The sequence below is a fragment of the Podarcis cretensis genome, assembly GCF_951804945.1.
Source record: "Podarcis cretensis genome assembly, chromosome: 5".
NCBI classification, from domain to species: domain Eukaryota; kingdom Metazoa; phylum Chordata; class Lepidosauria; order Squamata; family Lacertidae; genus Podarcis; species Podarcis cretensis.
This window is the reverse complement of record NC_137174.1, coordinates 55,539,478-55,563,661: the sequence shown is the minus strand read 5'-3', so window position 1 is coordinate 55,563,661 and position 24,184 is coordinate 55,539,478. Positions and strand designations below refer to the sequence as shown.

General features: G+C 41.1%; 1 protein-coding gene across 2 annotated transcripts in view; it reads left to right on the top strand.

The window, feature by feature from the left end:
* The window catches only part of SORCS3 (sortilin related VPS10 domain containing receptor 3), a 418,783-nt gene that overhangs the window by 279,500 nt on the left and 115,099 nt on the right, over positions 1 to 24,184 (top strand). For both annotated transcript variants that reach the window (XR_013838924.1, XM_079976042.1), the window contains exon 6: positions 19,133 to 19,197. Coding sequence is in view for 1 of the 2 variants with exons in the window: in XM_079976042.1 (XP_079832168.1) it covers positions 19,133 to 19,197 (65 nt within the window). In the remaining variant the exon portion in view is untranslated. The remainder of the gene's footprint in view (positions 1 to 19,132; positions 19,198 to 24,184) is intronic.

Genomic DNA, 24,184 nt, shown 5'->3' with positions numbered 1-24,184 from the left:
AACACTGTCCATGAGATTGGAGCCACGTATGGAGACATAAGTGTCCATCTGTTGAATTAGGCCCTTGTGCACGGACTCCACAGTTAAGGAATGTTTAGATATGGAAATTTCCCCCTTAACTCTCAGGGTCATGTCAGGTTGCTTTATTTAGTTCATTTATCTAGATCATTTATATCCTTTCCATTTTTCAGCCTGTGAAATCAGCAGATTGTCTATTAGCATTTCCAATCCTTTTAAAGCACAATTTAGCTTCAGTTCTTTTTTTCTTTAGCCCTTCATTATACTTACTCCTTTAAACAAATGGGAAACTTCTCTTTGTTGGCTCTGTTGAGAAGTAAAGAAATTAGCTGAGTACAAGACAGTTGGCAACTTTCTGCCTTATCTTGCAGATTAACCGTCCTATTTACTGCTTTTGCAAACGTACCAGAAATCCAGAGTCACAGAAGTTAACTCTGCGGAAGACATTAATTCAGTCCGTGGGGACTGGCCCAGGGCAGTTCTTTAAAGCATGCTCCCCAAGCTTCTTCAGCCGCAGACTAATCTGAAATGTCCTAAACCAAAAGGCTGCTACAGCTCTCTTGAGAAATACTCTATCATAGCCTTGCACTAGTAAATGATGTCTTCCGATACTCAGCCAAAATGATTAATGCTTTCCTTTATTTGCCATGTCTGCAGATAGTTTTAATTGTACACGTAGTGTGCAATTTTTTGTGCACACCACAAAAAGCCAAAGTGGTGTGGGGCAGTGCAGTGTTCATAATACTTTTTGAACTTCGGCACACCTTTTAAATGCTCTCTACTTTTGAAGTCCCTTGACAGATTCCAATAAGTGACACCATTATTAAGGAGCCACAGTGAGAAAGATAGACCCTAAAATAAAATAACATAAAAAACAGGAAGGGAAGCAGCAGTCTTCAGAACAACAACAAAAACATCCAACCAAATAAACAAGGAGGTGAACTTCAAAAGATGCTAGAGAAAATTGTTTTTGCTTTGTGTGTGTGCAAAGACCATACATAACATGCTATATCTGACAGATTTCAAGTGCAACACATTATACTATTTGTTAGAGGCAACTGAAAAACAATTCAAAGAGGATAATGCAAGCAGTGTGCCGTTCAACTTGAAACATTTGCACATCCATTTGTGGCCCTTAGGAGCTGTGATAGGGAATTGAAGGCTCTAAGGAGATTCCAAGAAGTGTCCATTGAAATCAGGTTTCTGCAACCAATGGGAAGCCTCCTTAGATACAAAAATGCTGCCTGTTTCATACAGTTGCTGTCCAACTAGGGGAGAGGTAGTGTGCTTATCCCCACCTCTCCCTTCACATGATTACTTGAACTGGGAAGATACCTCCATATGGTTTGAGAGGAAAAAAAGAGAATGAAGAAACAACAGGGAAGGGAGAGGAGACAGTGTGTGTAAAAACAGGTATCCACAGAAGGTAGTGGAGAAGGGTGCGTGAGCTGCTTTGTGTGATCATCCAGCAGCAGCTTCACAACCAAGATATGTGACAGCGACTGATGCCTGTGGTTGCATCCCAACCCAGGGTTGTGTCTCTGGAGAATAGTTGCTCCCAGGTAAGTAGCTATTGAATTGTGCTTTGGAAACTGATAGAGGTGGCATAAACCTATTAATGACTATTGACCACAATGTCTATGTTCTACCTCCACTGCCAAATTGAATGGTTGTTGCTGGGAATCACAAGTGAGAAGTGTGTGTTTGTACTCAGGTACTTGCTTTCAGGCTTCCCATAGGCATCTGGTTGGCCACTGTGAGAACAGGATGCTGAACTAGATGGGTTAATGGTCTGATCCATCAGGGCTCTCCTTATTTTCATATATTAACCAGTCACTTACCTGTGGCTCTCTCAATTAGGGGACACCATTCACTTTTATTTTCTGGCTTATGGGTTGTAAGTAACATATTTATCACAGTTCTTCCTCTTGCTTCCTTCTCTCTCCCCCCCCCCACTCCTGTTCAATTGAATAAAACTAAATCTTATGCTTTCTTCCCCATTCTTCTTCTAAGTTGCCCACTGGGTTCTTCATCTACTTCCTTTCAGGAAGCATGGGGCAGGGAGACTGGTGGGCTCCACTGGATGGATGGCCAAACGCAGCTAATCTTGCCACTAATAGTGCTTCTGCATCTGTCTTGCATAGGCCTGTAGCTATGAACACCTATGAAGTTACACCATCAGTCCTCATGGCACCTATTTTCTGGCACTCTAAAGTGTGCTACTGATGCCTTGGTAATGGAGATGATCTGTAACATGGATATATCCATTACACCAGGCTTAGGTAAACTCAGACCTCCAGTTGTTTTGGGACTACAACTCCCATCATCCCTGACCACTGGTCCTGTTAGCTAGGGATGGTGGGCGTTGTAGTCCCAAAACATCTGGAGGGCTGAGTTTGCCTATGCCTGCACTGCACCAAATATTCCTCCTTCTCCCTCACCAAGGGATGTGCAGCCCCCACCCAATAATTATCTTGCCTTTTAGGCTTTTTGACATTATTCAGGTGATTTGTTTCAGTAGGAACTCCTAATTTCCCATTCCTTCCCACTTTACTGCAGACAGCATTTCTGTGACACCTCTGACCACATACCCATCACAATATTTTCTTCCTAAATAATATTTATAACTCCTTGATACAGTGATTATGATTTGTTTTCAGTAACCTTACTTGGTTCAATTTGCTTAACTGCCTCAAATGACTTTATTCATTGAATATTGTGACTCCTCTTAGATAATTTAGCTAGGCTCAAATCACTTAGCTCACAGGGATGCCACTCAGTGTCCCTGTTTCAGAAATACCGCCTTAATCATGAGCCTGCATTCACCAAGATTCAGCTCTCTTGAGTAATAACTGAGGATAAATAAATTGGGACCAAGTCATTGTATTCTCCATTTGAGGCAGAAGCTCAAGCTGTCAATATTCCAAAAAGAATTCAGAATTATTTACACACCACAATTCTATATAATCATTCCCATGCTGTTTTAAAAGTCATTAAGGCTAAATTAAAGTATAATTCAAAGGCACTAACATAAATGCCCAGATAAAACATTAAAAACTTTAATCAAAACTCAGCACCATCTCGAACTTCCTTACATTACTTCCAAATATATTATAAGTAATTTGATGGCTCATTAAAAAAATTCATTATGATGGAGAAATAACTCCCACCGGAAAACCAAGTAGCAAGCAAAACAAACCTTATTGAAGTAATGACTTATTGACAACATGACTGAAATATTTCCATTACTGTGTCTTATGTCCAGATGTAGTTTTACTTAATTATACAAATGAAAACTCATATATAAGACAGTACATTCTCAGGTAATGGGTGAGCACATGTGAAAGAGACACATTTTGAAATTAGGTTGATTCCTCCATCTGCAATCTGAATTAACATGATTGAACTCTGTTCAAAGCAAATAAATTTATGCACTATATGGAACTGGCGGAAATGACTGGTAGAATCCGAGACCAAGGTGAAGAGTTGGTGGAAGAAGATTGGAAAAAATTCAAAGTTTATTTACAGAAACATTGCAAAATTAAGGAATGTTAGAAGGTTGTTGGAATGAAGTAATGTGGTTTTAGCAGAAATGATATAAAGGATTAGGTTAAAATTGATTTATTAATTGGTGAAAGACGAGAACTACAGTATATTAATATAAATTATTAGGATAAAAACAAAGCTGGAAAGGATTTGCTGAAACATCTAATTGAATTAGAATATAAAAAAGGGAGGTGTGAGGAGGTCAAGGAAATAAGTAAAGGAAAGAAAGCTATGTAAAGGTCTGATTTGTTTTTTTTTTTTAATTGTTTGTATGTATTTTTTATGTCTTTGTTATTTTTCTTTTTTATTGTTCCTTTTTTAAAATTTGAATAAATATTATATATATATATATATATATATATATATATATATATATATATTGTCAGGGAACTGCCATCGGAAGGACAGGTGGTGAGAAGGCTTCAGGAGAATAGGAGAGCCTCTTCTTCAGCAGAAGAGGGAACCAGTAGGGGGAGTGCGGGAGCTCCAAAGGAAAGGGAGTCGGAGGGGAGGCTCTGGGATACTTCCAGTGAGAACAGCGAGGAGGTATCAGAACAGCCTTTAAGGACCCCCACCCCTCGCCGGAAACTGTCACGCAGGGAATCCAGGAGGCGCATGTCTGTGAAACAGCTTTTATGTTGGAAACGTTTCCGCAAACGCCCACTGTCAGATTCTACCAGCGACTGACGGAGCCATGCTGAAGGGCTCCGCTCAAGGCAGGGTTTCACTACACTGAGTGAGCTCTGAGGGATCCAGTTTCAACGCACAAGCAGCTCATTATCCCACCACATATATATATATAAACAAAGCAAATAAATTTAGCAGCTTTTCAGGGTGTTGCTGAATCAAATGTGGTTTTGAAACATAATTTTTTATCATACTGTACTCTTCTAAAATCTTAGTTTTCAAACATGTATTTGTTAGGGGTGTGCACTGGCCATGAGATTAAGCTGTTCCTTGTATCTTTAGCTTTGTAGCAAAGCTTGTGTGTGAAGTAGCCCAATCTGTTTCAGAGCTGCTTTGCATATTTCCAGTTTGAATCTTTATTTGTGACTGAATCTGATCTGTAAAAATGAAGCTCTATTCCCGAGCTCCATTGGCTGTAATGGAGAATCTTAAAAGGTGATATTCCATCCCCCTTTTCACAGTGATAGATGAAATTTTCAGGTGCAGGACCCCGTCCTGAATGGATAAAGCTGGCAAAACTGTAATCAGATACACCCCAAGGACACCTTTCAAACTCGCCCCCCTTAAAATCTCTTTCCCCCCCGCCAGAATTTGATGCAATTTTCAGCTGTGGTCACACCTTCTGAAGGGATAGGTAAAAGTAAAGGGATCCCTGACCATTAGGTCCAGTCGTGACCGCTCTGGGGTTGCGGGCTCATCTCGCTTTATTGGCCGAGGGAGCTGGCCAGCATGACTAAGCCACTTCTGGCAAACCAGAGCAGTGCACGGAAATGCCGTTTACCTTCCCGCCGGAGCAGTTCCTATTTATCTACTTGCACTTTGATATGCTTTTGAACTGCTAGGTTGGCAGGAGCAGGGACCGAGCAACGGGAGCTTACCCCATCACGGGGATTCAAACCACCAACCTTCTGATCAGCAAGTCCTAGGCTCTGTGGTTTAACCCACAGCGCCACCTGAAGGGATAAAGCCTGCCCAAATTCAGAATGTTACCTGTAGTTATAGCAGATGGTGGGAGGTATCACTTACCTGACCTCCTGCCACTGGTGTAATTGTGGCTTAACAGGAGGGAGAGGGATGAGGCAGCATTGAGATAGGCACAGTGCAAACACACTGGCAGGAACACCAGATTGGTTCCTCTGCTATGTCCGCATCTCCCACTTTTGCATTCCAGTAAGCTATAGCAATGCAAGTGAGTTCTACTGATTGCTACTGGCTGCCATGAATCGCCCCCAAGTTAAGATTTTACCATTTGGAGGTAGGTACAATAGGAATCCCACAGGAACAGGGGTGGAGAATGTTTGTGGATCCCCAGGAGACACATGAGTAGGGAAAATTTCTGCACCCCATCAGGAATTTGTGGGGAAACAATCTGTTCTCTTTGTGAGAAAGAAATCATTGACTTGTGTAAGAGAGGAGCAATGGTGGTAAAGAAACATGGATCATTAGGCGGGAAAATGCTGCTCTTGGGAAGGATCTTGTTATCCCAATTGTTGGGGGTGGGCTTTCTGGACATTTTTGGAAGGGGAAAGGGAGGAGAGAGAGGAGTAGTGTGGAAAAAACCAGCAGGGATTCACATAAAAAACAATCACTTATTAAATTCAGCATCCCTCTCCAAAATCACTGTGATTGGCATGGCCTGGGAAAAGAATTCACCATGATTAAAACCTACTGTCCATCCCGGGCCCAGGATGGTTTCCCTAGTAAACTTGCTTTACCTTCTTTCTCTCTTCTTAAAAAAAACAGTGGGCAAATACCACATGTTTTTCCCCTTAGAAGATAAATACAATTGAGGGAGGCACAGTTTTTAATGGAAAAGTGATTCAAGGGGAAAGCGTTAAGAACCGGTTTCGGTGATTGCATCTATTTTTAAAACAGTGGCGATTCTTAGAAAGAACAATATAAATACAGTTAATGTGTACTTTCACCTTAGCAAAGCCAGACCAAAAGAGGTTTCAGATGTTAGGGGATATGAATTCCCTTACAGTTGAGAAACCATATTGTTAGCATAAATTACAACCCACAAAACACTGGCTTCTGCACCATCCCAATTTCCCCCTGGCTCATTGGGGCTATTCCAGATTAAATATTTTGAGAATTGTTTACTACACAATGCATTTGTGACCATGGAATAGATGAAGACATTCATAAATTAAACCTTCACATCCCTTTCCCATTGGGAAGAGCTCAGTCTCCTTAGGTCAGGGATGACATCTTTGGCAGAATATCCTAATAAATGTGCAATCAAGCAAAGAACTCTGCCCTACAGCCAGACAGAGGAGCAGCTTCCAGTGCTACCAGCCCTTCAACCTTCAAGAACACTTAATTCAATAGCAGAAAGAAATTGCAGGAGAGTAAAGTCTCTAAGAGGCCAAGAGCTGTCAAGGTAAAAAAGAAGAAATAAAAAGCAATGAGTGCTTCTTTCCTCCTAATGGGATTTTGAGTCCGTTTGAGTTATTAATTGGCTAATAATCCTGAACCAGTTGCACATGTAGCTGCAGGCTCCCTGCTCTGAAGGCTGCATCAGCAGCAGTCAAGGGACACATCAGCAGAAATGTGACCTTTACCGTCCCTTCTGGCTGCATCGTCTTCTGCTGGCTTGATTTGAGATGAGCAGTGATAAAAAGGAGACAGTCTGGGACAAAGAGAACTAGCCATTGCGCAGGGTCCCGCATAGCGGTATTGAGAAGCAGGCACATATTGGTGCTGTTTCCATGTTCACCCAGAACATTGTGTTTGCAAGGCTGGGTTTTGCATGGTACACAGAAATCTATTGCGGACCAGGGAAAACAGTAGTCAGAAGTGAGGAAGGGACACTGCCCCCTCAATTTCTCCTATTCTCTTTATGAGCATCACCTATTGTCAACTTGTGCTGCTAGAAAAATATTAGGGGGTGCAATATTAGGGTGTGTGTGGTCATAAGATGACAGGAACAGCCTGCTGGACTAGATATGGCCCCACCTAGTTACAACTTCTGGTTTCCAACAGTGGCTAGCTAGCTGGAAGCTGCTGAGAAGCCCATAAGGCTTATGATATTGGATCTCTCAAAGTTATATGAACTGTTAACATTTTGCAGTTTTCTTGTTTTTATCCCATAGGAAGGGGAAAGAGCAATTGACAGCAGGTACAGAAACAGAATCAGTACCAAACTCCTGTTGTAAAACAGGTTCATCTGGGCCGGATTCAATTACATTGGTGCACTAGCGCACCTCAGTGCAATGAAATAAAAATAAAAGAAATAAAAAATTGTCCAGTAGCACCTTATAGATCAACTAAGTTTGTTGTGGTATAAGCTTTTGTGTGCATGCACACTTCTTCAGATACCTGCACGCACACAAAAGCTTATACTAGAACAAATTAGTTGGTCTAAGGTGCTACTGGACAATTTTTTATTTCTTTTATTTTTATTTCGACTGCGTCAGACCAGCACGGCTACCTACCTGAAAGAGTGCAATGAGTCACGCTAGCACAATGGGACTTCTCCCCTCTGCTCACCCCATGTGCATTTGTGTCACCTCAGATCTTCTCAGAAGGGTGAGAGAACCCATCGAACAATGCATGGAATTAGGAGAGGGGAGATCATTCTGCAAGCAGAAATGCTTACACTGATGGAACAATCATATAAGTGCAGTGTTTAATTCCACCCTCCTTCTTTTAACTGATGGGAGTTTTAGTCTAAAACATTTAGAATCATAGAACTGTAGAGTAGGGGGTCAACTAGTTCACACCCTGCAGTTCAGTGTGGTGAGCCAGTGTGGTGTAGTCGTTAAGAGCGGTAGACTCGTAATCTAGTGAACCGGGTTCGTGTCTCTGCTCCTCCACATGCAGCTGTTGGGTGACCTTGGGCTAGTTACACTTCTTTGAAGTCTCTCAGCCTCACTCACCTCACAGAGTGTTTGTTGTGGGGGAGGAAGGGAAAGGAGAATGTTAGCCACTTTGAGACTCCTTTGGGTAGTGATAAAGCGGGATATCAAATCCAAACTACTACTCCTCCTCCTCCTCTTCAGGAAACACAGCTAAAGAATCCCTGACAGATGGCCAACTGACTTTTGTTTAAAAACTTCCAATGAAGGAGAGTCCACCACGTTCTGAGGGCACTAGGTTGGAGAACACTGCACTCCAGGATAGTGCCTATGAAGCCAAACTGCCAGCCTGAATTATTTAAGTGAAGGCAAACAGCCCCCAGGGTCGCTGGTCAAAACTCACTTGGAAAAATGCCTTCCAAAGATGTCAGTCAGGTCCTGAGATTACTTAATTGCAGTAGTCACGAACAGTCATGAACAGTAGTTCAGGCATTGGTGGCGTTAAGGCTAGATTACTTCAATGCACTCTAGACGGGGCTTCCCTCACGCTTAATCCAGAAGCTGCAGCACAGTTGCTGGCAAGAGTGATGCTCATGGTGCATTCAGACATGGGAAATATTGCATTAGTTTCTCCAAATATAATGTTAGTGCTTCTGTCCTATTTTCTAACACTTCTTTCACAGTGCAGTACCTGTTACATTATGGAGCTGTGCTTTTTTTTGCCAATATGCTGGCATGTTGCACTGAATTTCATTCACACCAGTAGCATGAGTGACATAACGATGGATGTCATTGGATGCATTCCGCAGGTGTCGGCCTCTGTTTCTCCATGATTCTATCAAGAAAATGGCAGTACAGTGGTACCTCTGGTTAAGTACTTAATTCGTTCCAGAGGTCCGTTCTTAACCTGAAACTGTTCTTAACCTGAAGCACCATTTTAGCTAATGGGGCCTCCTGCTGCCGCACCACTGGAGTACGATTTCTGTTCTCATCCTGAAGCAAAGTTCTTAACCTGAAGCACTATTTCTGGATTAGCGGAGTCTGTAACCTGAAGAGTATTTAACCTGAAGCGTATGTAACCTGAGGTACCACTGTACCTGCAGAACCAGATATTGCCCCAAATTTCATCACTTTACTTGAATGATTTTCAGGCTTAACTGGTTTTTTTCTGGAGGCAATTAACACAGAAATGAGCATTAAACTTACACTATATGCCACTAGATTTCCACAAGTCACTTTTAAGTCATGTGAAAGCTCAAATATAAACAGGAAAGTAACAGTTATGGAAATGTCAGGGAAATGGATGAGCTGCCATTGGATTGCAGCCTCAATCTTCATATGGTTGCCCATTTGTTATTAGGGCAAGTTATCTGTATATGTGCTGTTAGTATATAAAGCCCTTAACAGCTTGAGACCAGTTTGCCTGCTTAAAACATTTTTGTTTAGATCAGGCTATCTAAACATGTTGGAGTTAAATGGGTTTTATTTCTTTTTAGATACTGTTGATTTCAGTCTTTTGGAAGTTTTTAAATAACTGTTTTTACTGAGAATCTTGATATTTTCTTGTATATTTTTGTAAACTGCTTAGGGGTGTGTGTATAAATTTTGCTAAATAAAAACCTAGTTTATTCTTCCAAAAGACAACATGCAATTCTTCAGATGGATCATGCACTAGTTTCTGAAAGCCATTATCAATGTCAAAATAATGAGGTCATAATGAGCCACAATATTATCTAGTACACTTCCTACAACAAGTTTTATATGAAAGAACATATTCTTTACAGCAGTGTTTAACAAAACATAATTTTGGATGGTTTTTTAAACGTGTCTTCTGGTTCTGTGCCTTATGGTCATATTTCAAAGGTATTTTCTCAGTTGTGTGGATATGGAACACATTGACGAAAGAGGGGAAAGTTGTGGTTACCAGCATTCTAATTATAGATCGTTCCTTGGCCATCGCATTAGAGTATGCAGTACAAGTTCTGCATATTTGGATCTCTCAAAGGGCCTTTGAACTGATAAATTACTTAAATCCTCTTAGACATATACTTGGGGTTAAATGATGGTCCTTTGTGCATATTTTATTTTAAACTGTAACATTAAAGGAAAGGGAGCATAATTGGGGGGCCTTTCTCTATTGTCTCTCCCCCCCTTTTTTGTTATGAATAGACCTGTCAGTTACATCAAAGCAAATTAGGAAAACAACCAGATCACAAGCATTAGCACAAGTGGAGAAGATTGACATGTTTCAAATGTATTGCGCTTGCCTGATCTGCATTCTAAATCATCTGCTGGTTGATTGCCAGGCTGCCAATTGCATGTTAGGCTTTCTTTGTCCTAACAGTTCCAGTTTATATATGCAAATAAAAATCATTTTAGGAATTTGGGAATGTACCAGGAAGCAGCGTGGTCCTCCCCCCCCCCCAAAAAATAGAACTTCTCTCTTGATCTATTCCAGATTCAACTGATTTAAACCACCAAACAGAGAACCTGAATTTAAATCACCCATTTAAATCAGCCAGTCTATTTGCAGTTATTTTGTAAGGAAAGGTGCATTGCATTACAGCTTGCCATTGAAATATGTTATTTTACAACTAAACAAGACCTTTACTGGTACACCTTACTTTTAAGGTACATATTCATATTGTCAGAAATTGTACTATTATAGCCAGTGCTTTTTTTCTGGAGGATGCATACCCCTAAACATTTTGTGAATCTGTGTTTGGCCTCGTTGAGGGGCAGTATTTCAATATGAGTAGGAAAATGAGAGTACCCTTAAACATTTTTTAAGAAAAAAGGACTGATTTACAGCAGTGGAATTCACCAGTTTCTCAGGTAAGAAGGAAAGCCAATTGTTTAGGTAAAAGCTCTCAGAAATATTTTGAGAAAAGGGTTACCATAATCATTTTCAGTCAGATAACATATTATTTAATGGTGACAGAGTCCAATTCAGATTTGAATAATTTTCTACACTAGTGTCTTTGCGTTTATGGCACTGTGCTGCTCAGTAAGGAAGATTATGCTTGATTTTAGCTCTGAAGTTAACATGTGTATGCTACCAAATAGAATCCATGCACCATTTAAAAGTTTGCTGACCTGTTGTTGTAAGACGCTGAGTCAAGGCCCAAACCAGGGGCAACAGTGCAAACAGCATACCAAAAAAAATCTGGTAAATGCACAGGAAATAGGCTGCCATCTTAGGTGCATGCATAGAAATGTCACATGTGTACCATGTGGAAGGTCCTATGGGGAGAGAAAAATGGAGTGTGGATGACAGCAGCTCTCAGCATGTACCTCTTGTAGGTACTTCAGGCAACTGAGCACATACTTCTGTCCCATAGGTGACAATCTGTGTGAGTGTCTGGAGGCGGTTGGAGGATGGATGGAGGCTAACAGATTGAGGTTAAATCCTGTCAAGACAGAAGTACTGTTTTTGGGGGACAGGAAACGGGCAGGTGTGGAGGACTCCCTGGTCCTGAATGGGGTGACTGTGCCCCTGAAGGACCCAGGTGCGCAGCCTGGGAGTCATTCTGGACTCACAGCTGTCCACGGAGGCGCAGGTCAATTCTGTGTCCAGGGCAGCTGTTTATCAGCTCCATCTGGTACGCAGGCTGAGACCGTACCTGCCTGGGGAAACCCAGCCAGATGGGCAGGGTATAAATAATAAATTATTATTATTATTATTATTATTATTATTATTATTATTATTAATCAGTCTATTCTAGAGGTCTATTGTAATTCTATGTGCAGATCGTAGGCAGATAAGGTTTCATTTTAATGTTGTTTGAAGCTTTGTATGTGAAGTTGGGGTATATGTGCAAAGCTGTCACTAACATTTTGCTGACAGAGGCAAAGGACCAGATGGTCCCCTGCACACATCCCTCCCTTGTACAAAAGATAGGATGTGGAACCTAACTTCAACATTTGCAGCAGTACGGCATCTTCTACTGCTCCCGAGGGCAATAGGCTAGCTTAGAGGATACAGGGCAGGTTATGTTTCACATATAGTTTTCTTCCCTACCCTCTCATCCTAATTTTCCACCTTAAGCAGATGTCTCCCTCTGCCGCATGTTGGGACCAGCTCTAGGATGAGGTCTTCCTATAGCAAAAAACTATGTGCATTTTTTTTTTCATGTGCTGATAATTACTAGATTGGGGCTATGGTGCCAATCTTGGGAGTTGAAGCCCAAGTGGTATTATTATTAATATTATATGTTTATTTATACCCCATCCTTTTCCTTGACAGGAATTAAGGCAGCTTACAGATAAAAACAAAAATTACTAAAAACATAGAAAATCTATCATTAAAATACAATTAAACATTGATAGAATTAAAATGATATACAGATATACAGGGCATAACCAGCAGTTTGAATTGTGCCTGGAAATAGATCAGTAGGCAGTAGAGCTGTTCTAGCAAGAGAGTCATCTGCTTCCTATAACCAGCTGTGCTATGTTGGTATATAAATTGGTATATAAATTTAATAATGATCATGATAGCCACTATATTAACTAGTGTACTTTAACAGAAGTTTTTATATTAAAGAAACTGCCAGCTGGAACATATGATAAAATACTCAGGCAATGTTAACAAAACCTGGACATAACATAATTATTTCTTGTGCTCTCTCTCTAATTCACTTCCTCAGTCAGTAAGCTGGTATATCAATACTCTAGGTGCCTTCTTCAGATTTCAGTCTGTTTGTGTATTTTTGCCAACTGCAAAAAATGTAGACACCAATTTAATTATGCTATCATCTTTGGCTGTCCTTTGATGTAGAAGAGATTAATTCATCAGCTAGTTCTTCATAAAATGCACATTCCAAATGACTGCTCCAAAAGATAATGCTTTACATTTTCAGTTGTCTGAATCTCACAGGAACAATACACACACACACACACACACACACAATCATATACAGAGTGTGTGTGTGTGTGTGTGTGTGTGTGTACAACAATTGTTTCTACACTAGTAGTTTTACTTGGTAAGTTTAAAAACGGCTTGGATTCTAAGGTAAGTTCTTAAGGCAGTTGTGGGGAACTTTTGGCCATCCAGAGGTTGTTCTCATGGAATACCCTGTGCTCCATGCCTGGTCTGAGGAGGAAGACGCTGGGAAGGGTCCCAGGAGGAGCTGAGGAAACCATGTGGCAGCCCCCCTCAAGCGACCCTAGAGAGAGAGACATGGAAGCAAGCGACAGCAACTGGAAGGGGGGGTTACTGTTTTGCTGTTTTGTTTTACTTATTTATCTCTTTTTATCCTGTATTTCATTTGGGTGTGTGGGGTGTGTGGCTACACACCTATAGCCCCTTAGGGGCAAGATGTGCCTGGTAAGAGGAGGGCTACTTAAGGAGTGAGGAGGCTGGTTCCCTTGTGGGCACAACTTTCCTGGGTGGACGTTTGGCTAAGAAGAAGAAGAAGAGTTTGGATTTGATATCCTGCTTTAGCACTACCCGAAGAAGTCTCAAAGTGGCTAACATTCTCCTTTTCCTTCCTCCCCCACAACAAACACTCTGTGAGGTGAGTGGGGCTGAGAGACTTCAAAGAAGTGTGACTGGCCCAAGGTCACCCAGTAACTGCATGTGGAGGAGCGGAGACGCGAACCTGGTTCTCCAGATTACGAGACTACCGCTCTTAACCACTACACCACACTGGCTAAGGAGTTGTGTGAGGACCAAGGAACAATGGAGTGGGGTGGGAAGCAAAGTAATTCTACTAAGGTGGAAAGACTGTGGGAAGGAAGGTAAGAAAGCATAATATTTTTTGTTCTGCTCCTGTTTTTGTTGGAATTCTGCAACATTTCTACTTGGGGGAGAACCCTGATAGCAGCAAAGCATTGACTATCACAGGAACAAGACAGTATAGATGCTTCAGAAACTGAAAAAAGAAGTTTTTGAAACACACAGCATAGAGGCTACAATATCCACACACAAAACCATAATAAAAAACCCGCTTAACACTACAGAGTTTCACCATTTTTATCCACGATTTCCACTGAAAAATTGCTGAATGCTATATATTTCAATTGAAAAACCCTGCCAGTAATTATTCCATTCGAGCTTTAACATGACTTGGATCTTCCTGGGCCGCTGTGCTACTGCTTGAACTCATCATATGGGGCATACTTCAAAGCGAAGCACTTTTTAAGTATCCTTTTCTGTCAATGGGAAAGATGCAAGCATGTAACACAAGTCCTTTGTTGACATTAAACATACTTAACTTTGGCTTGTGGAGCTCAATTGTCCTGCACAAACAAGCTCTGCTGCATCAGACAGATCTGCATGGCTGTTTAAGGAAGCAGTTTTATTCTGCCATTAGTTTAGATGCCTGCTCCAGAGAATGCAGCCTGTTGGGAAATTCTTCTTCTGTCTAACAGGAACAGGAGTGAAAGAGCCCTATTTGCATTCATTTCACTGGAGCTTGTGGAGAAGACATTGTTAGTGGTTTTACCCAGCGGCTGACTCCAGCCTTTTGCCTTAAATACCTTAACAGCTGGCAAAACTAGTTTTGCTTAGCACTAGACCATCTCAAACTGCCTACTCCAGAAGTTGTCAGATCTTACTGGCCACAGGATGATCCGTCTTGACCAGCCAGCCTTTCTCTAAATAGTGTCCTGCTGAGAAAACAACATACCTATTTGCTATCATCTTCTCCAGTACTCATAATATTTAACATCTTCATGGCTAATCACTTCTAGCTTTTTTATAATCCATTAAATATTTAAAAAGATGACCCAGTTGTCATTCAAAATAAAGTAGAAATTGTTGCTTTTGAAGCTAGCTGCAGTAATTCAGTTCTGTTTTTAGTGTATTTGGGGCTGGGAATCTGATGTAGTGTCTCCTCCAAATTAGTTCTCTTGCTCTCTATTTCCTCTTTCTCATTCTCAACTTTGTAGACCCTAGTGGGGGCTGGTAATGGCTGAACTTTCCCCATTTGATTCTTTTGGTTGTCACCAGTAGGGATGGGGGAGAAATTAGACTCAGTTCACATTTAAAGCCAAATCAAATTCATACTTTCCAAAATGAAATGACAACTGAAACGCAGACATCCTTCGAAATTTGCACTTCTCTAAATTTTTCAATGCAGCTCCCCAAACAATGTTTACAGAAATGAATTTATTATGAGAAAAAACATGTTAGTGGGAAATTGCTTGCATAAATGTGCACATTAGCCAAATGTGCATTCAAAAAGAATGTGTTTATTAGGAAAAATTCACACAAAAATCCTGAGTTTTCATGAGGATTTTTTTAAAAAAATGAAAATTGCTGCAGAAATGTGGAGAAGTGAATATAGGATTGAAAAATGAAAAACTCAGAGAATAAAAATTGATAGATCCTTCTATCCCTAGCCACCTGTTACAAGTATATTAAAGCACTATGAGCTAGGCAAATTCCTATTCCAGATCCAGCACATTTGAGGTTTAGTGACATCAGTGGTGCTCATCTCCTCATCTTTCTACAGATAAGGAGAGCTCACGTGTTGAGTTCTCTGGGGGGATTCCAAAGAGAGGATGTTCCCTGGGTTGGAATTTCCTGAAAAACCTGACATTGAGTTCATCTGCACAGCTGTTTTTTGTTTTTCTAATTCACATCTTGCTTTTTAATCTTAATGAGAAGCAAGTTATTCCACCCTCCCTCAGTTCCACTAAATGGGCAACCAATTCTTCCATATTATATTCACTATTATATGTAAAATACCATATGCATATTATAAGTGTATATATTCCAGGTTCCTAAAGTAGCCAGCTCATAAAGAGAGACATGCAGCAATGCACATCGCTGTATAAAATAAGTATTACTAATATACAATTATCCTGCAGAAATATAGCGGCTTGACTTGTATATGCATTATATGCATGACATACATATTTTTGGTAGATAAATCATTTTTTATTTTTAAAAATCCAATAATGCGTGAGCAGTGTGGACACAAGTGGGCACTAGATGACAGATGTTGTCTGATGTGAGTAAAGCTCAGTCACAAAATGGCTATCCTCATCCCTCCTCCTTTTACAGAAAGTCTACCACTAAATCTCTCCCACTTCACACCTGTTCTGCAAGATGTGTATGTCTGTGTGTCTGTGTGCAAGGAGTACACTTCTGTTAAATGTGTACTTTTAAAAAGACTTAAACCCTTAGAGGCTACATGGTGCCCTATACATTATTTATTATAAAGAAATGAAGAAAACTGTTAAGGTTGGTTTGCAAACACGTTTGATTGAAAAGCTTGTGCAGGTCAGGCTTTTGCAGAGTATGTGAAAACATTGAGCCCACTGGAAGCAATACGAGCCCAGAGGAAGAAACAAACAACACACCTTGTGCTGTGGAAAATATCTGATTCTTCAGAAATGTGCAGTTTGGGAATTAGGAAGGTTTTCAAGAAATAGCCATTTATGCAAGTGGTCTGAAGGCAAAGGGATCTTTTACTTTGCTGCTGCTAAGCAGGCTTGGGTCTGCATCCAGGCCACACATTTATAACACAATTAAGGCACCCCTCACAAAAAACAAACAAAACCCCCTTGGGAACTGTACTTTACCCTTAAAAAGGTAAAGGTAATGGACGCCTGACAGTTAAGTCCAGTCGCGAATGATTCTGGGGTTGCTGTGCTCATCTTGCTTTATTGGCCAAGGGAGCCTGTGTTTGTCCGCAGACAGTTTTTCTGGGTCATGTGGCCAGCATGACCAAACTTCTGGTGAAACCAGAGCAGTGCACGGAAACGCCATTTACCTTCCTGCCGGAGCGGTACCTATTTGTCTACTTGCACTTTTTTTGGCATGCTTAGGAACCGCTAGGTTGGCAGGAGCTGGAACCGAGCAACGGGAGCTCACCCCGCCGTGGGGATTCAAACCGCTGACCTTCTGATCGGCAAGCCCAAGCGGCTCAGTGGTTTAGACCACAGCACCACCAGCGTCCCTTACAGAGCTACAATTTGCCACAAGGTTTCAAAGAATGTGTGTTAACTTTACAGTGGTACCTCGAGTTACAGACGCTTCAGGTTACAGACTCCACTAAGCCAGAAATAGTACCTTGGGTTAAGGACTTTGCTTCAGGATGAGAACAGAAATTGTGTGGCGGTGGCACAGCGGCAGCCGGAGGCCCCATTAGCTAAAGTGATACCTCAGGTTAAGAACAGTTTCAGGTTAAGAACGGACCTCCAGAATGAATTAAGTTCTTAACCCGAGGTACCACTGTACTTTAAAGGCATGTTGTGTACATAGTCTGGGACTGGGCAATGCCTAGATGGGAGATGCTCTGGGAACCACAGGTAAGCTGACTTTGATTCCTAGAAAGAAGAGAGGGGCAGGGATATACATGTAAAAGGGGAACCCTGACGTGTCCTTGATTTTACTTGTGAAGGTTTGGTTTAAAGAATGAACTTATTTTGTGTAAAATAATTTGTATCCCACACTTCCTTCATAAGATCAGAGTATTGCATAATGAAAACAGATACAAAAATAACAGACAACATGAAGCAATAGCAAATAATTCAGCAGCCAAAATATCTAGGAGTGCTCAGAATCCAGATTAAAAAGAAACGTTTTAACTGGGAAGGATGTTAGCTTGGCTCCTGCTGCTGGGCTGCCAAAGCTGCCACCATGGCAAGCTCCTTTCCCTGTGTGAAATGGAGCTCCACAATTCATGCTGCCCAGCTTTGGGTTCCTTCACCTGAGCTTCTTTTGGGCAAAGCCTGAAACAGGCTGGAAAAGGAGCCCAGCCCTTATAAGTGCTTGTGGGTGTGTTGATATAGATGTGAAAAACCCTTTTGAGAAACTTCAGACAATGTTCTTCATGCTTTTAGCCAGCTGTAAAATCCCGAATGCTGCACATTGGAGTAGAATGTAACTCATTTTCTCATTGTATGATTAAAATGGTCCCAAGTTTCATGACCTTAAATGCACACAGACGGGCATATGCCCCATCCCCACCAAATGTAAGCAAAAGTAATTCTGATGTTTTAGTACAAAATGAAGCATACCAAAGAGCACAAAACAATACAGGGGAAATAACTCCCATACCCACCGACAAACATTGCCCTCTGGCATAATTAGATAAAGTGTTTGCATTACTTCTCCTTTTTGTGTCATTATAAGTATCATTAGTATTTTTTTTCTAAAGCCAGCTCCAAATTGATGCACAACTAATAAGGCCAATTTGACACATCTATAATGGCCAGAAGTGGAGCATTTTGTGGGAACAATGAGTTATATGTCAAAGAGTACAGGGTGGCTGCAAATTCAATTAGAAGAACATTCTGCCTTATTACCATTCTTCAATGGATCAGGAATGACCCAAGGTGTTTTACCATTTGAGACAAAGAACATGGTGTTCCCCTTTTTCCACGTACAGAAGCTAATTGTGCTGGCACCTGAATCTTACTTCAAAATTGATGATGGGAGAAGACTGTACCTGAAGGCAGCAGGCTAACTTAGCGAGTGAAGGGAAGGCTATCCTTCAACAAATCACCACTGCTCCCCACTCTCCAGCATTTGCTGCCTAAGGCAATTGTCCCACTCTGCCTAATGGTAGGGTTAGCCCTGCAATAAATAGTTCAATAAATAGTGAAGGAGGTTTGCTGAAAGACACAGCTTGTTCACCTCCACTGCATGCAAACCATGTGCCCTTCCCCAAACACACATTGACATCTGCCTATGATACATTTGCACACTGGTTTGTGACAGCTGAATGAAAGAAGCAGCTCTGGAGGGTCTGTGCTAATCTAATAATTGGCTTTATCTAAACAAAGAATGATCTATTCTTAATGAGTAAGCAGTAGCCAAACCCATGCCAGGTTCTAGGTAAGACCCTCTCCCTGGCGGATGAAATGGCATTAAATCTAAAGCCTCTGGCATTATTGTTCTTTGTGCTTTTTGAACTAGGCTATGTATTAAATCCAAGGACCTTGCCTTTCATGGGGCTGTTTCATGCACTAAATCCATTCAAGTCTCAGGGTGGCTCCTTTCAAATGGGAAGAAGCCAGCTGCTTTTCTACTCTTCATTTCCTATCTGCCTTGACCTCTGCTTTCTATTACAGCATTCTGCCTTTCAGATTGATTTGTTTCTCTTCTTCTTCTTCTCTCCCAGGTCCGTCACGGGTTTGGACAAGGAGCCCGACCTTGTACACATGGAGGCTCGCACGACAGATGGACGTGAGTGTCTCTGCACCGAGTCTATAAAGTCAGAGAGGGAGAAACTGCATTTTCATTTGGGTTGTTTTGGGTTCTTGATTTGCATTCTAATTGATAGGGAAGATGTGGGTCGCCAGGCTCAATTTGCTGAGTGTTTCTATCCTTAAACTCCAAGGGGAACCAAGAGTACAAGGTTTCATTCCTGGAGAAAAACAACAGCTAAACTCAGAAAGAAAGCAAGAGTACAACTCTTTGGCCAGGACTGAAAACTTGTGCTTGGGATATTGTGAATGCACATATGGCCAATAAAGCTCTCTGCCAACAATCTATAGGCCACCCCTATTTTAGGTGTAACCAATATGTGTGTGATCCCACATTGAACCTGGAAGTGACCTGGAAACTTCACAAAAGATGTCACTATAAGAGTGGGGCAGGTTCAGGGCGGAGGCAGAATGGGGTGTTTCAATTCCACACTATTTCACACAAGCATGCAATGACCCCAAACATAACCCACATGCAAATCGGGGGTTGCCTCTGTCTATCTATGTCTATCTATCTATCTATCTATCTATCTATCTATCTATCTATCTATCTATCTATCATCTATCTATCCATCTATCATCTATCATCTATCATCTATCATCTATCATCTATCATCTATCATCTATCATCTATCATCTATCTCTCTATCTCTCTATCTCTCTATCTCTCTATCTATCATCTATCTATCATCTATCTATCTGTGTTCCAGGGCCAGGGAGCTGGTCTCCTCCTTCCCTGCTGTTACCTGCACCATCTTCTTTTATTTTCAGAATATGCCACCAGGCTATACTACTGATACAGTTATAGCTGGAGTACCAATACTTGCTCCTTTCAATATGGCATTTCTAGAAACTACTGATTTCTGTATTGTTTTGGCCATCCATCTTTTTGAGCAAAGGCCTTATTTGCTTCCCGTCTTGTATGGCAACAACACAAGCCATTGGAACACACTTATTGGTTCCTTGGTGATATTTTTCTTTTTAGCAAAGCAGCTTCAGGAGGAGAATTTGAGAACTGAGGAGAACCTGGAGGCACTGAACTCTTTCTCCAATCTCTCTCTCTCCCCCCCACATTCTAAACTCACCCCTGCAAGGTTTCAGTTATATAACAACAGCGATTCTCGCGATTGCACAGACTTTTTCATTCCACGTGGTTCTGAAGAAAAGAAGGATTGGACATAAATTCCACACAGGGGAGGGGGTTGATCCTGCAAGTGCCCCAGTTGAATTCTTGTGTGCATGACTGAAGAAAGAACAGTCTGTAAAGAGTAGACCTTCCTCCTGGATTCTGCTCACACAACCTGCTTTCTTCCACCACCTACCCCATCATCCTCACCCAAGACAACCCCCACAAGAGGCTCATTTTGTGGAATTGCAGGTGGCAAAGGGCTCTGTTAAAAACCAGCAGCAAGTAAAGCACAATGTTAGTTGCCAAGTTTTTTTTCTGCACAACAGCATAGAAGCTGAGTCACAACCACCATGATAGTCAGTGAAAAATGAGGCCAGTATTATCCTTTCCAGCCTTTTGGTTGCTCATAGGACCAAATTCATGTTTGGGGTGAGCACCAGCCTGCCCACCATCTCAAGAGGAAATAGTGTCATGTGTAATTAGCCTAGGAAGTGGTATTTGCCATTTTATGCTTTGGGAAAATCCTTGTATTCTCAAGGACTTAGGGGTTTTCTCTGTTATTGATCAATTGACTTTGATTTTTTCAGTCAGCAGGAAGAAAAAGCACTCACCCATAAAAGTGGTTATTTATCCCAATATTGTAATTGAAAGTGTGGTCTGGTTTAAACATGTTAAATCAGTTTGAATTATTCTCAGTACTTCAGTACTATCATTGTTTAAAAAATCCATGAGTTAGATCTGTTGTGTCTGGAGTATTGTAATGGGCAAAAGAACTACAGTTGCATCTGTGAAAATGATTCTCCATATGGAGAGCTCCCTCCACAAAACACCTCAGAAAGATGCTTTGTTTTGCTGTTCAACATCCTGAAATGTAATTTTCATTTTTAATGGCACATAAACATTAAAAATTCAAACCCAAAACATAAAATTGCATTCACTTCTAAATGTCAGTGAAGCTTGTGCTAAATTTTTCCCTAACCAGTGTGAGGCCTCTAACTGATCAAATCTGTGAGAACCTCTGATTTTATCTTTACGCTTCCATAATGACTTTTTATCTATACATATGACTCTCTTTGAAAGTTTGTTCTGCCAGGATTTAGAGATTTACAAAGCTCACACCAGAATGCCATCCCACCTGTTACAATGAATGCATGAATTCTTGCTTTCTTCTTGTAGTTTAGGCTTTATGGCTATAGGAGGGCAACTGTTGAAAATGGACAACTGACATAGCTGGATAACTAAATGAGACTTCTGGTGCAGTTAGGGTTTGCAAATCTTCATCCTCTCTCAATTCAGATTGACTGATCAATTGATTCCATTCCATTTATTAATAGATTCCTAGGAAACATTTCAAAACAATTTAACAATTAAAACACCTATAAAACAATTTCATATTATGCTTGGCACACTCATAATTCCCCTCACTTCCACTCCACTCATTTCCTCCTAGCTCAATTCTATATTCAGACACTGCTGTTCTCCCGAGAAATGATTAGGAACACAGGGTCCAAATACTTCTCTACACACACTCTTGTAAGCCTCAGCCCCTTGGGCTACAGTGTCTGTGAGATCTTCCTAGAGTGTGCAAAGCTTCCCATCCTTTCAATTACAACACTGCAAGGGCAGCATCCCAGGTTGAAGGAATTTTTGATGCACATGACACACAGTATTGCTAGTAAACAACCTTGTGATCTCCCTGTTGTGGAGTATATTCTTCTCTCCCCCCCCCCAATAGCTGATTGTGAAATGTTTTAGAAACAACTGAGAGTTTCCTTGAACTGGTATGTGATACTATGGTGGCAGACATTTCTTAAATAAGAAGTTTCAATTCCAGATGACTAGCTGGATCAGTTTTGTTTCAGCAAAAATAAGGAGCCAAATACTTGAACAGATGATATGCAGTTAGTGAATTCCTTTTGTCCGTCAAGATCCCTAGCAGAAGCTTTGTATATTTTCATACAAAGCATAAAATTGAAATGGTTGCCTTTAAGCATGTTTCTTGAAAGGTACTTTGAATTTGAATTCATATGAATAATTTGGAGCAATAATTTTTCTGTTTGTGTGGAGAAACACCATGCTTACAACACACACACACACACACACACACACACACACACCCTTCAGATTCTTGCATGTTAGGAAGATGCCCTGAGTTGTGGCATTAAATGATGATTCCTGGGCTGATAGCCTGTTCAGACCCAACTCAAATTAAAGTTTGACAATTGAACTCTGCCTTCAGCTTTTCACCTCAAAAGGATAACTTTTTAAGAACAGATGTGTATAGTGTGATGCCTCTTCGGTTCAACACAATAGGCTGGAAAAAGAATTTCCCCCAGCTTTTAATGCCTCAGTGAAATCAGAGGAGTGAGTTTTCTAGCCTTGGAATTATTCCTGTGCTTGTAATTTAGACTGAAAATAGGATAATTATGTGCTTGCTCAGCCTGCATTTGTCATTCTTGCAGCCAACAACCACTGATAACACCTATACTCTGGCATTGGTTACTAACCCCTTAGCGTGGGACAAATCAGAAGGGCACTAGGTTGGGGAAGGCTGGACTAGATGTTTTAAAGATGGGAACATCATTCACAGGAAAAAACACATACACTTGGCATCATAATAATTAGAAATGCATTATTCATTTACAGCCTGGTTTGGGGTGTGGGGAGGTCAGTTGGGCAATTGATTTTTGTCTTATTTTCTTACATTCATACCTCTCTTTTCTTCCTTCATGGAACTCAAGGAGGAGGGTATGTGGTTCCAAGGCTGTGCATGCACTGTAGCCTGGCAAGATCTGCTACGACTTGGCATCATGTTCCTTTCGACCACACCGTAGTCTAGATAAAAGGGGGGGAGTGTCTGTGGGGGGAGAGCCTGTATGTGGGAAGGAAGTGTTCAAAGCTCCTTTCACTTTGCACGAGAAAAGGATCTTGTGTGTTTTGTTCAGTGGTTGCTGCCCTGCTGCCTTTGCTTGTTCATGGGGTGAAGAGAGAAGTCTCACAGCTTGGTGCTGAACGAACAAGCTGTAGGCAATAGGCAACACATTGCTTTCCCCCATTCCCACAGTGCGTTTACTAAGTGGAATTATAGCAACATGAATATGGCTTAGAAAAGTATCACGAGAATATTAATGTTGTCACTGAAAATGTACAAGTCAAGAATGCTTGAAATCCAACCTCCACCCCCCTGCAAAATTTTTTTTGTCCAGTTATGCTCCAGTTGCCAACTTGATTCCAATTCAAGCTGAGAGGAGTTTATTTGCCCATCACAAAATGTGTGTTTACATCCCATGTGGCCTTTGAATCAATGATTGCATTGTGCAACCCCCAACAGGACACACAGCTACTAGATTATCCTTGCTTCAACCTTACATGCTGTATAGGAAAGAGTAGCATCCCCTACTCAAGTTCAAGAGCAATCAAAAGGGTTAAAAAGGTTAGAATGATCTTGTTAGCACCTTTGATTCTGTGCATTTTCACACTTGCCTGAAAACTTGCCTTGGCCAGTGGTCCTGAGGTGAAGGAGCCTGCATCAAAACTCACGTGTTCCCCAAATGTAAGGTGCAATCCTCAATTGGGACTTTATAAACTCAGAAGGCTAAGCAGTTAAAATTTTAACTACAGGCAACTGCAGCAAGGGGATGACTTAATCTGCAGTTCATGGTCAAGAATTCATAAATGAGAACTGTGTGGAATGGCTTTTCGCCAGGAAACTGAATATACTGACATACAATCCTACAGAGTGTTTGAGAGAGGAAGGGAGGGAGGAGTTTTGTAGACTGTAGATATTGTTAGGATATTTCCGTTCCACCTTAAAAGGGAGCAGGCTTTGTGAGTCACA